General features: G+C 42.0%; 1 protein-coding gene across 10 annotated transcripts in view; it reads right to left on the reverse strand.

Moving 5' to 3' along the window:
* The window catches only part of TLCD4 (TLC domain containing 4), an 86,827-nt gene that overhangs the window by 36,393 nt on the left and 34,169 nt on the right, over window positions 1-16,265 (reverse strand). For 9 of the 10 annotated variants that reach the window (XM_070078006.2, XM_089337048.1, XM_089337044.1 and 6 more), the window contains exons 2-4: window positions 11,265-11,430; window positions 3,560-3,649; window positions 893-951 (exon numbers count right to left, since the gene is read on the reverse strand). In XM_070078006.2, the coding sequence (XP_069934107.2) occupies window positions 893-951; window positions 3,560-3,649; window positions 11,265-11,419 (304 nt within the window). In that variant the 5' untranslated portion in view covers window positions 11,420-11,430. The remainder of the gene's footprint in view (window positions 1-892; window positions 952-3,559; window positions 3,650-11,264; window positions 11,431-16,265) is intronic. The other variant, XM_089337047.1, reaches the window with a different exon arrangement.

Here is a 16,265-nt window from a genome sequence, read left to right on the forward strand (position 1 = left end):
AGATCATCATTAATGTGTTGGGGCTGATATCATGATACAGCTGGTCAAGCCACTACCTGCAACACCAGCATCCCATATGAAGGCTGAGTTCTGGCTTCTCCACTTCAAATCCAGCTCCCTGCTAACATGCCTGTGAAAACAGCAGAAGATGGCCTAGTGCTTGGGCCACTGCTACCCTAGTGGGACACCCAGAGGGAGTTCAGGGCCCTAGCGTGGCCTGGCCCAGCTCTGGCTGTTGTAGCCACTTGGGAAGTAAGCCAAAAGATGAAAGATCCTCTGTCTCCCCCTCTCTCTGTTACTCTGCCTTTCAAATAAATAAGATAAATCTTTGTTTTTTCAAATGTCGGGGCCAGTGTTGTAGCATAGCAGGTATCCCATATGGACACTGGTTTGAGTTTCAACTGCTCTACTTCTGATCCAGCTCCCTGCTAATGCACCTGGGAAAGCAGCAGATGGCCTAAGTACTCGGAACCCTGCATCCACATGGGAGATAAGGAGGAAGCTCCTTGTTCCTGGCTTTGGCCTGGCCCAGCTCCAGCTGTTGTGGCCATCTAGGAAGTGAATTAGTGGATGGAAGATCTCTCTGTCTCTCCCTCTCACTCTCTCTGCAATCTCTGTCTTTCAGGTAAATAAAACAAATCTTTTAAAAAAAGAAAAGTCATGCCTTGGTTGTTAGAGGCCCTACTTGGTAACTCTCATCTTTAGTAAGAACCAGAATGGCAACAAGAAAGTATATTTCATGTTCTAACTTTATCATGGTAATTTATGGATCTGTATGGGTCCTAAAAGTTACCTTTCAAATAAACAAATCAAAAGCAAGTGACTGTGTATTCTTTGTATAATTCCATGAGTATTGGGGGTAAAAAATAGACCTGAATAACATACCACATACCAGACATGAGGTAGCCTGAAGCAATAGCAATATTCACCTTCACAAGTGATGGATCACCCCTATAATGTTAAAAAAAAATCACCTTCATAAGCACATGGCTTATAAAAGACTACTGCTTTTTTCTTCTAATGAAATTTCAATGTGATAAAAATACTTTCTATAAATTCTGGAATGATACACTATCAGTTATAAACTTAGACTATAAAACACACAATAACAATTGAACAGACCTGTCCTGTGGGAGTGGTACTGGCAGCTATAGGCTGTCCCCAGGATAAACCGAACCAACAGCCCCAACCCCCATATCAAGGCAATCTAGTCCTCCTGTCCACAATGAGTTGTTTTCATCATGAGATCTTGGGCAGCTCCTACCTTCCATGAAGTTCACTTGAGATCCAAGCCAGTTTCCAAAGTGTGCTGGACGATAAATAAGCAACTCTTGGACTCTCAGCAAAGCTATAATCCTCCAAAACACCCTAAGCCAACCCAGGTCAACCTCCCTAACATTAGCGACAGACTTCCTGAGGGCTGCCAAGAGAACCCAATGCATTTCCTGAACCCAAGACTGCAGAACTGCAGAGCCAGGGGCTCCTCCTAGGGTTTGCTCTGTTTCCTGTTGGGAGGCAGCTCCCACAAACCAGTGGCATTTACAGTGGGCTTGGAAGACATCGAAGGGCCCACTATGGTTGATGCTCCAAAGAGATTATGTCACCTAAGGAATGCCTCACTCTCCAATTCTGCAACCCCTCTTAAAACTGTCAATGCACAAAGAATTGTGTCGGCTATGAGAATACTTCTAACTATGTAAACAGTTTCTTATACATATTATATAAAAGTTTCACTTAAATGGCTTTACCAAAAGATAATAAGATCTATAAGTCCTGCAAGAGGACTCTAATGGAACTCTAGATGCTGGCTTGTGGTGGTGGTTATTGATGATGCTTTCTTTATTCTAAATCAGAGGCTCAACTGCCTCAACACATCATCCAGCCCACCTCTGATTTTGGGGCAGCATAGTACAGGTTGAATATTCTTCATAGGAAATGTTTGGGACCAGAAGTGTTACAGGTTTTTGATTTTTTTCAGGTCTTGGAATATTTGCATATGTGAAACGACATTATCTTGGGGTTAGGACCCACTCTCAAACAAAATCCATTTATGTTTCCTACATAGAGAGCCTGAATTCTAAATAATATTTTAAAAAATTTGATGCCTGAAACAAAATTTCATGGTGTAGAATTTTCCATTTGTGGCATCAAGTCAGCACTCAAAAAAGCTACAGAGTGTGGAGCATTTTGGATTTTCAGAGTAGAGATGCTCAATCTATATTATCAACATCATTCTACTGAGAACTAGAGGGATTTGCCTATTATCACTCAACTAGGAAATGCTTAGAATAGGCCAGTTCCACTCTGTTTCAACCCATTTACATATCAAGATGCTACCCTTTTGCTCTATTAGTGTTCTTTGCTCCAAGAAACAAATCCAAATTATCAATTTTATATCCGACTTACAATGTGAACTGTGAAATTAACACAAAATGAAACTCAAAACAGCTAAACTACAAATAGAAAGATTCAAAGATTCTGATTTGCAAATAATGACCAGAAAATTGATATAGAATAAATCATGGTATAAAAGAAAATACAAAATACTGAAAATCATATTTACTTAATGTTTGATATGGCAAAAAATGACCAATAAATCAAATCTATTTCCTAAAATTTACTTCTGCAAAGAACTGGTTCTGCTGAAAATCCTGTTAAAAAATAAAAATGAATTTTTGAAAAAATAAAAGCTAGAAATTATTTAAGTAAATGATACAAAAATCTGGTCAAAGAATTAAATTTCCTAAATTGGCTTACTTTGAAAAATCTTCCCCACAAAAATGTTATTAATATCAGTATAACTCTAATGGAAAAATGTCCTATTTATGGAGAAAAACAATATCCTTACAATCAGATGGTGGTAGTCAAAAGCCAAGGTTAAATTTCCCTACCCACCCCCACCAAACCTCTACCTCCACCCAGAGCCCAGAACTATCTCAATGCAGAGCTTTCTCAAAATGCACTTCTTCTCTCAAACTAAGCTGAACTAAACCTTCTCATATAATGCCAGGAAATACACCTTGCAAAATTTCTGCCTTGTAATGACTTTTAAATCTTTCAAAAAGAATCCTCTTACAAACTGTCATATTACTGCCAGATATAGTTGTTATTAGTGCTTCAAATCTTCATGGTCATCTATAATTCTCATCTCATCTCTCTGAGGTCAAACTATGGGTCAACCACAAATTCAAAAACAAAATCTTAAGTAGATATTATTCCAGTTGACCATTTCATTTTTGCTCAGAACAGCAGTTAGAATAACTTGGCTATACTGACTAATGCAGTATAAATGTTACATCATCATTTCTCCTTGTTTTAGATAACAATTACAATGCTAAGGCAAAATGGTCATTACTATTTGTATTCAAATATAAAATAAATCATTTTAATGCACTTTAAATATGAACACAAGCCAAAATAAATACTAAATAAATCTAAGCACAAGCATTTTAATAAAGCATGTATCATCAGTGCATTTTCTGTTTTAAAGTGATGTTCTTATTAATAATTAATAGAAAAACATAAATCAAATTGACTAGCTTGGAAAGAGATCGCTTACCAAAGTGGATCAGCCTGAGTAGCTTCATCGAATAAGAAAATGTATAGGCCAAAAATCCCAACCACCAAAGAATGGCATGTAGATACTATCCTGAAATAAAGCAAAATACATACAAAGGTTTTAGAGTCTTTGCAATAAGCTTTAACTCATTCTGGTAAGACATTTAACATTCTGGACAAATTATAGCTTGAAGCATTTAAATACAGCACTGGAATACATCTGAGAGTATAAAACAAAATTGCCATTTAGAAAGCCAAGGCCACAAATTTACTTTTGAAATGAATAACAAGGAGGATGTCAAGGACTACAACTTCCAGTGAGAACTGGCAAGCCCCTTGTTGGTGAGCAGTTCTAAAGCAGAAGCATTCAATGCAGTAGACAGAGCTCTGGGCAGACAGATGGCAACCGGTAAGGCCACCACCCTGCACACTGCTCCGAGCTCACTACATCATGGCAGAGTTTCCTGCTCCAGTCAGCTGGGAACAACATCCAAATATACCAGCCTTAGCAAACTCCACAGCCTTAAAACAACCAGAGTGAATCAGGATATGACGATTACGTTGGATACTGCAGTTTCAAGTGTACATTCATATGCATTATTGCACTTGATTCATGCAACAGATTTGTGATAAGGGTAACAATTACTAATTTTTAACCATTCTTTTAAAAAAAAAAAAAACAAAAGACTAATTTATTTATTTGAGAGGCAGAGTTACAGAGAGGGAGAGACAGACAGAGAGGTCTTCCATCTGCTGGTTCACCCCCCCCCCCCAAAATGGTTGCAAAAGCAGAAGCTAGGCCAATCTGAAGCCAAGAGCCAGGAGTTTTTTCTGGGTCTCCCAAGAGGGTGCAAGGGCTGAAGCACTGGACCATCCTCCACTGCTTTCCCAGGTGCATTAGCAATGTCCTGGATTGGAAGTGGAGTAGCTGGGATGCTGACACCACACACGGAGGTTGAATCTACTATGCCTCAGCGCTGGCCCCTTTATCATTCTTAAGCAAGCATTTCTTTTTTTTTTTTTTTTTGACAGGCAGAGTGGGCAGTGAGAGAGAGAGAGAGAGAGAGAGAGAGAGAAAGGTCTTCCTTTTCCGTTGGTTCACCCCCCAATGGCCCCTGAGGCCAGTGCGCTGCGGCCAGCGCACCGCGCTGATCCAAAGCCAGGAGCCAGGTGCTTCTCCTGGTCTCCCATGCGGGTGCAGGGCCCAAGTACTTGGGCCCTCCTCCACTGCACTCCCGGGCCACAGCAGAGAGCTGGACTGGAAGAGGAGCAACCAGGACAGAATCCGGCGCCCCGACCGGGACTAGAACCCGGTGTGCTGACGCCAAAGGAGGATTAGCCTAGTGAGCCGCAGCATCGGCCAAGCAAGCATTTCTAATTAGAAAAATTAAGGACTATGAATTTATACAGAAGTTCTGTTTTTAAAAGAAACACCCAACTGGTGAAAGTGAAAGTTCACAAGATGCATGTTGTGTTTTCTTTTATGGAAAGCACAAGGTTTAGAAGATAAAAAGCCAGTTTCTATGAACATAATGAACATATCTCCTACTAATGTAATGCCTTGGCCAATACTCAACCTGTATGATATGCCACTAAAAGAACTATACCCAGGTGGGTGTTCAGTCTAGCTGTTAAGACACCCTCATGCCACGTCAGGGTAACTGGGTTTGACGCTCAGCTCTGGTTCCTGACTCATCTGGCTGCTAACACTGACTGGAAGGCAATTATGATGGTTTCAACTAAGTTCCTGCTGCCTACATGGAAGACCCCGAGTGAGTTCCTGGTTCCCAGCTTCAGCCTCACCCAATCCCAGCTGTTGCAGGTATTTGGGGAGTGAACCAGCAGGTGGGAGTGCTCTTGCTTGCATGTGCTCTCTTTCTCTCTCTCTCTTCTCAAATAAATACATAAAATTTAAAATAGAGAACTATACTGTATGGTGTATATTTATCCACACAATGAAGTTTTTTTAACCCCAAAATTTTAGATTTCTGACAGCTTTATTGAGAAGCTTACAAGTTCCAGTCTTCTTTTTCTCTTCATTAGAATAAAAGATAAAAGGAGTAGCACAGTTTTTTTCTCTACAAATTATTAGTGTTTGATAAATTTCTCTCTATGATATGCTCCAAATCTTTAAAAATATTTGAAATATTTCAACCAACATCAAGCTTGATAGACAATTTCACTGTAACATAAAAAAAACAATCTACTTGACCTAACAAGTGATGTATTCCTACACAGATACTTTGTGCTAAAACAAATCATATTGAAAATGCATAGAGATCCTCAGTAAATGAAAGGCATTGACAAAGAATTCTTTGTAATATCAAAGGATCATTCTGAGGTGTGAATAATTAACTGAAAGTATATGGTTTACACAACTGGAAATTTCATACCATTTGAGCATATAGCAGCTTAGAATTATAAATACCCTTTATCAGAAAAACACTACATCTTAATCAGACCCACATATTTCTGTTGCTAGTCAAAAATTCTATAAAAGGAAAAAACATAATCTCTTTCATTAACCTGTTTTAGTGTTTAGTAGCCATAAATCATAAAGTTCCCTGTAGGAAAAAAAATTCTTATTCCTGACACTCAGGCCTCAAGTTCCCCCTCTCCTGAAATGTTAAATAATAAATGGGAAGCATTATAAGCCCTCAGATGATAGAAATGGCATAGACTTAGAGAAAACTTGGATGCTGCTTGGCCCAGGTAAACAGCTCCCTTTGCAATGAGCAGGAAAAGCAAGCATCCTATACTCATGCACTACTCTGCATAAAAATCTATACTTTCAGACACTTGTTAGTAAAAATTTCCCAGTTTATTGTTTAAAAATCAGACTCCTGGCAAAGCAAAATGCAGGTTCTTTAACACGAAAAGGAAATATGAAAATGTTACCAAGGGGCAGGCATTGTGGCACAGCAGGTTAAGCCACTACTGGCAACTCCCACATTCCATGTTGGAGTGCCAGTTCCAGTCCCAGCTAGTCCTTTCAAATCCAGTTTCCTAGTGGCCCGGGAAGCAGTGATTATGGCTCAGCTATTTGAGTCCCTGCCAACCAAGTGGGAAACCTAGATGGAGTTCCTGGCTCCTCATTTCAGCCTGGCCAAGCCCTGCCATGTGGGCATGTGGAAAGTGAACCAGTGGATGGAAGATCTCGTTCTCTCACTCTCTCTCTTTTTCCCTACTCCCTCTCTGTCTCTGTCATTCCACCTTTCGAATAAATAAGTAGATTTTTTGAAAAATGCTACCAAACATATTTCAATATTTGTCAAAGATTATGAAGAGATGATACTTTTGGAAGAGCAATTTTTTTTTTTTTTTGACAGGCAGAGTGGACAGTGAGAGAGAGAGACAGAGAGAAAGGTCTTCCTTTTGCTGTTGGTTCACCCTCCAATGGCCGCCGTGGCCGGCGCGCTGCGGCCAGCGCACCGCGCTGATCCGATGGCAGGAGCCAGGAACCAAGTGCTTTTCCTGGTCTCCCATGGGGTGCAGGGCCCAAGCACCTGGGCCATCCTCCACTGCACTCCCTGGCCACAGCAGAGAGCTGGCCTGGAAGAGGGGCAACCGGGACAGAATCCGGCACCCCAACCGGGACTAGAACCCGGTGTGCCGGCGCCGCTAGGCGGAGGATTAGCCTAGTGAGCCGCGGCGCCGGCCCGGAAGAGCAATTTAAGGTTACTGATTTAATTAATCATATATTTGTGAAACAGACTTAACAATTAGTACTACTTCAGTACAACAGGACTTTCTATGCCACTAGTAAGCAACTGGATATAATTATAATTTTTAAATTATAAAATGTACACAATACCTGTATGTATGCTTTCATAATAAGCAACAAGTGCAGTTTCTCACTTATAATTAACTATAATCTCTCATGTGTGTATTTTTCCAGCCTCCTGATCTTTCCCTACTAGATGGTTTAGATGAAGCATTGTTCAGAGACATTCCTGATCTAGATGAACTGTGGAGTGCTGTATTGACTTGCACTTCTCCAGGCCAGAAGCCACATACTAAGACACACACACACTCAGGAACAGCCTAACTTTATCCTTTTTTGCACTCCACCTCGCAGCTTAAGTCCTGTGTAAACCAAGCTGAGGTCAGAAGCACGAGTCATTCAAGAGAGAAAGTACCATTTGAATAACTAAAGAAATATTATATAATTCCAGACTCCTTTTTCAAATAGGAACTCAATTTCCAAGATAGCAATTTCTTGCATCACAGAATGGTAGTGTTAAGACTGAATAATATGCCGGCGCCGTGGCTCAATAGGCTAATCCTCCACCTTGCGGCGCCGGCACACCGGGTTCTAGTCCCGGTTGGGGCGCCGGATTCTGTCCCGGTTGCCCCTCTTCCAGGCCAGCTCTCTGCTGTGGCCAGGGAGTGCAGTGGAGGATGGCCCAGGTGCTTGGGCCCTGCACCCCATGGGAGACCAGGAAAAGCACCTGGCTCCTGGCTCCTGCCAGGATCAGCGCGGTGCGCCGGCTGCAGCGGCGGCCATTGGAGGGTGAACCAACGGCAAAGGAAGACCTTTCTCTCTCTGTCTCTCTCTCTCACTGTCCACTCTGCCTGTCAAAAAAAAAAAAAAAAAAAAAAAAAAAAAAAAAAAAAGACTGAATAATATGAAATATTTTTCAATTTCATCATTTTATTTTTACATCTCACTCTTTATCTGGCTTGCACCTACCTAAGATTCAATGCCTTTACCTATCCTAACCAAAGTGAAAAGGAAATAAAAATAACTCAAAACTTAATCAGAGAACATAATGCCCACCCTCTTTGCTTTCAGCATTCCATCTATCTTCACATTAAAAAGGGTTTTTAAAAATAATGCTATCTCAGCCGGTGCCACGGCTCAATAGGCTAATCCTCCACCTAGCGGCGCCGGCACACCAGGTTCTAGACCTGGTCGGGGCGCCGGATTCTGTCCCGGTTGCCCCTCTTCCAGGCCAGCTCTCTGCTGTGGCCAGGGAGTGCAGTGGAGGATGGCCCAAGCACCTGGGCCCTGCACCCCATGGGAGATCAGGAGAAGTACCTGGCTCCTGCCATCGGATCAGCGCAGTGCGCCAGCCGCGGCGGCCATTGGAGGGTGAACCAACAGCAAAAGGAAGACCTTTCTCTCTGTCTCTCTCTCTCTCTCACTGTCCACTCTGCCTGTCCAAAATAAAAAAATAATGCTATCTCTTTTACACTGCATTTGAATAATATTTTTGTGCTAGTTTATTTTTTGAAAATGTGGAGAAATAATTCTTGCCTTTTGGATGAAAAAAACTGTAGTATCGTGAACCTAACATAGCAGCAGGCAGCACAAAAGAAAACAACTAAAGACTTGTTCATAATCTGAGTTATAAAAGTGGATGCTGCCATATAATTTGGCTCCAAGATAGACAGCAGGTTTTAGGTCAAATATGACCATTCTCAGGGCCACTACTTGTAATGCCTGGATCCCACATTAGAATGCCTGTGCAAGTCCTGACTGCCCCACTTTGAATCCAAATTTCTGCTTATGTGTCCAGAAAAGCTGCAAAAGATGGCCCATGTGGGAAACAGGGGTGGAGTTCCTGGCTCCTGGCTATGATCTGGCCCAGAGCTGGCTGTTGTTACGGTTGCTTGGGGAGTGAACCAGAGGATGGAAGATCACGATCTCTCTCTCTCTATCACTCCCTCTCCTTGTTGTTCTCCCTCTGTTGCTCTGCTTTGCAAGTGAATAAATGAATACATCTTTTTAAAAAATGACTATTCTCAATAAGACACTGGCAGAGGTCTTTGACTTTTAAAAGATTTCAGTTAAAAGCATGCAGCTTTAGAGACTTGCAGAGTGTACCCTACAGTTAGCATTAGCTTCAACTAAACAACCACAAAAACAATGACCATGGCTGTGATGTTCGGGCACATGATGTGCTCTGAAGCAAGTGATCAGAGTCATCAGGCACATTGTGTTTGAAACCTTGTGAGGATAACAAACTGCACATATCTATATAGATCTAATTTTTTTCCACTCATCTTTTGCTAAAAGAGGCAATTTGTAGGGGCTGGCGCTGTGGTGTAGCAGGTAAAGCCACTGCCTGCAGTGCCAGCATCCCAAGTGGGTGCCGGTTCCAGACCCAGCTGCTCCACTTCCGATCCAGCTCTCTGCTATGGCTGGGAAAGCAGTAGAAGATGGCCCAAGTCCTTGGGTCCCTGCACCTGTGTGGGAAACCTGGAAGAAGCTCCTGGCTCCTGGCTTCAGATAGGCTCAGCTCCAGCCGCTGTAGTCAATTGGAGAGTGAACCATTGGATGGAAGACCTACCTCTCTCTCTCTCTCTCTCTCTGTCTGCCTCTCGTTCCCTCTCTCTGTAACTCTGACTTTCAAATAAATAAATAATCTTTTCTTTTTTTTAAAAAAAAAAAAAAGAGAGCAATTTGTACTTTGGAATTATATAACAGAAGACTAAATTCTGGAGGACTCCTAATGGGAGACTGCTGATTGTGCGCCATGTCCCTGGGGTGTGTAGAATGTAACTGCCCTGGTCTAGTTAAGCCAGCCAATACTACACACAAATTACTCACCAACTCCAAAAGATCATTTCTTCTCTTATCACTCCCAAAGGATATACTCTTATCAGAAATATTTCAGACAACAGTGCAAAATAGTACTCTTCCATAGTCAGCCCGGTTTTTTTTTTTTTTTTTTTTTTTTTTTTTTTTTGGACAGGCAGAGTGGACAGTGAGAGAGAGACAGAGAGAAAGGTCTTCCTTTGCCGTTGATTCACCCTCCAATGGCCGCACACTGCGCTGGCGCACTGCGGCCGGCACACTGCGCTGATCCGATGGCAGGAGCCAGGTACTTCTCCTAGTCTGCCATGCAGGTGCAGGGCCCAAGGACTTGGGCCATCCTCCACTGCACTCGCTGGCCACAGCAGAGAGCTGGCCTGGAAGAGGGGAAACTGGGACAGAATCCAGCACCCCAACCGGGACTAGAACCCGGTGTGCCGGCGCCGCCAGGTGGAGGATTAGCCTAGTGAGCCATGGCGCCGGCAGCTCAAGTCTATTTAACTTGCCTCGTTTTCCTGGAAAGATGGTTCCCAGTGTCTTTCTTTTTTTAATTTATTTTTTATAGAAAGCTTTTATTTAATAAACACAAATTTATTAAATAAGTACAACTTATTAAATAGTACAACTTTTAGATTATAGTGGTTCTTACCCCCATACCCACCCTCCCACCCCCACTCCTGTCCCACCTCCTACTCCCTCACACATCCCATTCCTCATTAAGATTCATTTTTAATTATCTTTATATACAGAAGATAAACTCTATACTAAGTAAAGATCTCAACAGTTTGCAGCCACACAGACACATAAAGTACTGTTTGAAGACTAGTTTTACCATTAACTCAGTTAAGGATAGAGGTCCTACATGGGGAGCAAGTGCACAGTGACTCCTGTTGTTGATTTAACAACTGACACTCTTATTTATGACGTCAGTGATCACCCAAGGCTCTTGTCATAAGCTACCAAGGCTATGAAAGCCTCTTGAGTCCACAAACGTTTTTGCATGAGTTCTACCTACTTGTCTTTCCTTTGATTCCTAATGTCAAATGAAACATCTGACCTTGAGTTTTGATAGGTCCAAATGAAGGAGTTTTTGAAATATTCTAAATAATTTTATGGCAAAACAAGTTTTTCTTAAATTAGCCCATTACGTGTTCATATGCTTTACCTTGAGTTCCATTCAATCTTCTTTTCGAAGCTGAGGCTGTTAAAACCTGGAGAAACTTTTGCTGAAAACCAGTAACTTACAAAGTGGAAAAGAAGCTGAAAGACGAAAAAGCTGGTGCAAACAATGCTGATGGTCGACTTGTGGTTGGTATCCATATTTCTTCAACCTGTTCAGAAAAATAATGACCATAAATTCCTGTCCCATGATAAACCTGGCTTTTTTCATGTTAAAGATAATGTACTTGGATTTTTAGTAACTTTTTAAATTTAGCACAAATGTAACTCAAAGAAAAAAATTTTAGCCCTATGTGTGTTTCTGTGCCTTTAATGTCTGTTTGTCATTTATTTTATGTTTGCACTTAAAAAAGAAACCTATTATCTTAAAGAGCTCTATGTTATAAATTTCAAAAGATTTTTTAACATCATGACATTAAAAATTATCTAAGTCTTAGAATTTACTGTTGGGAAATTTTAAGTACTATAACTGAAAGTATTCTCTCAAAATATTTTTAATTATATTTAAGACAAATCATCTGATTTCTCCATGCCTCAGTTTCTGTATCTATTAAGAGTTGCTTAACTGAGCCAAAAATCAGAGCACAACACTGCCTGCAATCACAAAACAAAAAATTACATAATAAAAACTGTACAGAGATAGAAAAACATTTAAGGCCACCTACAATGCTGGCATCCCATATGGGTGTTAGTGCAAGTCCAGGCTGCTCCACTTCCAACTCAGCGATCTGCTAATGTGCCTGGGAAAGCAGTGGAAGATGGCTCAGGCACTTGAGCCCCTCCCACCCCCATGATAGACCTAGAAGAAGGTCCAGGCTCCTGGTTTTGGCCTGGTCCAGCTCTGGCGGTTGCAGCCATCTAGCAAGTGAACCAGAGGAAAGAAGATCTCCCTCTCTGTCTCAGCCTCTCACTCTGTAACTCTGACTTTCAAGCAAATAAATAAAAATTTTAAAAATTTTTTAAAGAAATTAAAAAATGTCAGAAGGATAACAGAGTGTTATAAAAGAGCTTATCACTGTTACTGCTGAAATTAGGATTTAACTTTTTTTAAAAAGTCAGCAATATCCTTGGACCATAACGCCTCCATGGCTCTAAATCTCATTTGAAAAAAAAAAAAAAAAAAAAAAGAGAGAGAAAAGAAAGAATAGTAAAAAAAAAAAAAAGATTTTTATAATAGAGCTTCATGTCTTATGCACAGTTAGATAGAATAATATGCATACATTGGCCGGTGCCGAGGCTCACTAGGCTAATCCTCCACCTTGCGGCGCCGGCACACTGGGTTCTAGTCCCAGTTGGGGCGCTGGATTCTGTCCCAGTTTCCCCTCTTCCAGGCCAGCTCTCTGCTGTGGCCAGGGAGTGCAGTGGAGGATGGCCCAAGTACTTGGGCCCTGCACCCCATGGGAGACCAGGAGAAGCACCTGGCTCCTGCCATCGGATCTGCACGGTGCGCCGGCCGCGGCGGCCATTGGAGGGTGAACCAACGGCAAAGGAAGACCTTTCTCTCTGTCTCTCTCTCTCACTGTCAAAAAAAAAAAAAAAAAAAAAAAAAAAAAGAATAATATACATACAATAATTATGCACAATTATATGTACACACACCTAAAAATGTCTTCTATTTAATTTGGGCCCCTAAAAATCTTTGGAACATGCAAACCACAAAAAGACATGAAAGCATTTGCTTACATACAGAAAATAGAGTCTTTCTACGGCTCTGTCTTTGACAGAGCTGATCCTCAGATGAAAAGAAAATGAATCAATACCCATTTCCAGCTGCCTAATGGGAAGAGACGAAATCACCTATGAAGCCAATCTGCTTGAGAAAAAACAGCCATCCACTGCCCAGCAATAACTCCACTCCACTCCCTCCCGACCAGGGAATCCTAACAAGAATCAGTCTCCCGCCAGCCCCTTCCAACAGAACTCACATGTCTGTAATGAATTCTCCCTTCATTCTTTTATTTTTCTAGTGTGTGTGCTTGGTAAAATTATTGATATTACAATTCTTGTCTGTGAGAGACTCCATTAACCTTATTGCTCATCTCCTTTTTTAAAAAAAAATCAACATGTGTTTATTGGGTATTAAAAAAGTTTAAATGGATTCCTTTAAGTTTAATATTAATCAAATACTACATACAAGTCAGTTTGGGACATAAATTAAACATTATAGATTGCTATGTGAGATGTAAAGGAGAAGATTTTTTTCTAAGATGACAGCAACTAGAGCTGTGAAGGCCAGGTGGACAGATAATTGAAGAAAATGGAGGGAGGGATCAGAAAGCAGCGAGAACCCAATCCTAAGCGTGAGGATGCTCCCCGCTGGCCCAGAGCAGTGGACGGGCATGGTGGCTCACAGACTTCGGTTAAAACTCAGCATCTACGATGAGCACTTCTGCCCTGAGTGTTTGTTGAAAAAGTGTCATAAAACTTATTTATGTCATACAACATCATCCATTTGACACTGTTCATTTAACTAATACATTAAAGAGCACTCAAACAGTTCCCCATTAAGCAACTTATTACTCACAAATCTAGGTTTCTTATTAAGCCTTTGTTAGGCTGGATGAATATTTTATATTTTCAACAGGCTTGTTCTCAGTTTAGTCTTTGGGGTGGATGTTGAAAGTCTCCCTTTGCTAAAATGTTTCATTCAAAACTAAATAAAGAGCTCCATATATTCAAGCTTTGGTTTCTATTAAAGGCTTGACAGACAGAACCTAATTAAATTGTTCTGCTCCCAGCTTTGCTTCTTAATAAGCAGCTGCTCGCTTAATCAGTCATGCCAAATCCAGGACCTGAGCTACAGATTTTTTAGAAATTTCCCCAGAAAATCAAGCCTTCTGGTAGGAAGCAATTGCCCCAGTTCACTTCACGTGCTTGACTCAGGCCAGAAAATGGTAACAATGGGTAAAACCAAAAGGTGCTCATTGCTAACACTGATAAAAGCCCTTGAAAGTTTGGGGATGATTAAGTACTGGGATACACAGTAAAAGTGGGAAACCATTAGACCTACTTCATACACCCCTGCATACACGTGGCTAGTAGCTGGCAGAAGGCTGGGAAGCTGGCTGTCCTAGAAAAGAACAAGCAGCTGAATATTTCTGGAGCAATTTCCGAGTGTCTAGACATGAACTCTACAATATAATTAGTCCATCTTAATTCACAGGAATTGTGGGCCCCAAAGAAGCTCATCCAGACACCTGCTGAATTCAGCGATGTCTATACTCTTCCTCCAACATGATTTACACAAATGGTAGTTGAACTTGGTTTCTTAGTAGGAAGAAAACAAAAAGCTCTCAAGTGCACCTCTCAACCATCAGCTATGAAAGCCCATCCCTTCCAGCTGGACTCACGGAGACAGGGCCCTGGAAATGGCTCAGCCAGGGCGGATGCAGTATTCACTGCACCAGGGTTTATCCAACATCTGCTACTTGCCTACCACTATGCCAGGCACTGTGCTGGTGCTCACACGCAAAATGGGAGAAACCCTTACAGTAAGAGAAGCAAAGAAAGCAGTCATCGCCATATAGAATGGGAAGGTCAGGGTGCTAAGGGGATGTTCCTGCTTTTCCAGGGCTAATCACCCAGCAGAGACAACATAGCAACAATCAGGAGCCATCCAGAGGTTTTCAAGGTGAATCAAGAAGCTACCTCTTCCATTAAAACCCCAACAAGACCCTTTGAGGCTAAAGGCCCAAAGACTCCGTTCTATCAGGCAAATTTAGAAATATCTACACCTTCCCCTCAAGATGAGTGCTATCATTTCCCCTGTTCTTTATCCCTTTATAAACAGGGGTTCCTTAGGGAATATGTTGATGTCATCAACACCACTTATCCATGCACACAGCCCCATTCCTCCACAGTCTGAAATCACTTGCAAGCAAGAATTGTGCTGCAGTGTTTAGGAGGAAAAAAACCCTAAAGAGAGGGCAGAAAGGTTTGTGTGTCTGCCTTTAAGGGTAGCAAGGAAGCAGAGAGCCAAGAAGGACACCCCACTCCTTCTTAACATTCCTTTTCCCTTCCCTTTCCTACTTCCTACTTTGAGCCCAAGTAGTCCCTACTCTCAGATCACCAGCTGTAACTGTCTTATAATAGATGAGGTTTATTTTATTTCACCAAGGAAATTAAGGCCATCAGGCATGAACTCCCTCAACTTGACACTGTTTACCACCTGCCCCACCCCCCACACCTTCTCTGCACCCTACACCTTCAACACTGCTCATGTTGTGTGCCACTCCAGCCCCCTCCCCTGGTGCACCATTCTAGAAGAGCAGCAACTTCTGGATGGCTCTGCATGGGCATCTTGGCTCTGGTAGGCTTGCTTGGCCCAAGCTGAACTCAACCCCAAATAAGTCCTTCCTCCGTGGCTGTCTGTCCCAGTGACCAACACTGCCATGCTCATCATTTCCCCATCTTCCAACCTAGAGCAGTTCATGATCCTTGACACCTTCCTTTCCCCTCACTCCCACGAACACCTGGCTGGAAAATCCTGGGAGATTAAGAGAATACCACATGAAGGACAACCTGACCCCAGCAAAGGCTTGAACCTTGGAGTAACACAGTCAGGTGTGGCTGGATAACAAAAACTAGGTAAACCCAGTGCTAGCTGAAAAACGAGAAGCAGACCCATGACCCAAGTCAACATGAGACCTGTCTCTTGGGTTTTTGTAAGCTTTTCTCTTCTTGTTCATATTTCAGTAAGTATTTCCATGTTTAAATAATCTGTATTTAACACAACACTGGGAAAAACAGTTAATATATTGAATTCAAGATTTCAAGGGGCCGGCACCATGGCACAGGAAGTTAATCTTCCACTTGCGGTGCCGGCATCCCATATGGGCGGCAGTTCTAGTCCCGGCTGCTCTACTTCCAATCCAGCTCTCTGCTATGGCCTGGGAAAGCAGTAGAAGATGGCCCAAGTGCTTGGGCCTCTGCACCCACATGGGAGACCTGGAAGAATCTCCTGGCTCCTGGCTTCAGATCAGCGCAG

The sequence above is a fragment of the Oryctolagus cuniculus genome, chromosome 7 (genome assembly GCF_051225735.1).
Source record: "Oryctolagus cuniculus isolate XC-2025 breed Fujian yellow rabbit chromosome 7, ASM5122573v1, whole genome shotgun sequence".
Lineage (NCBI taxonomy): Eukaryota > Metazoa > Chordata > Mammalia > Lagomorpha > Leporidae > Oryctolagus > Oryctolagus cuniculus.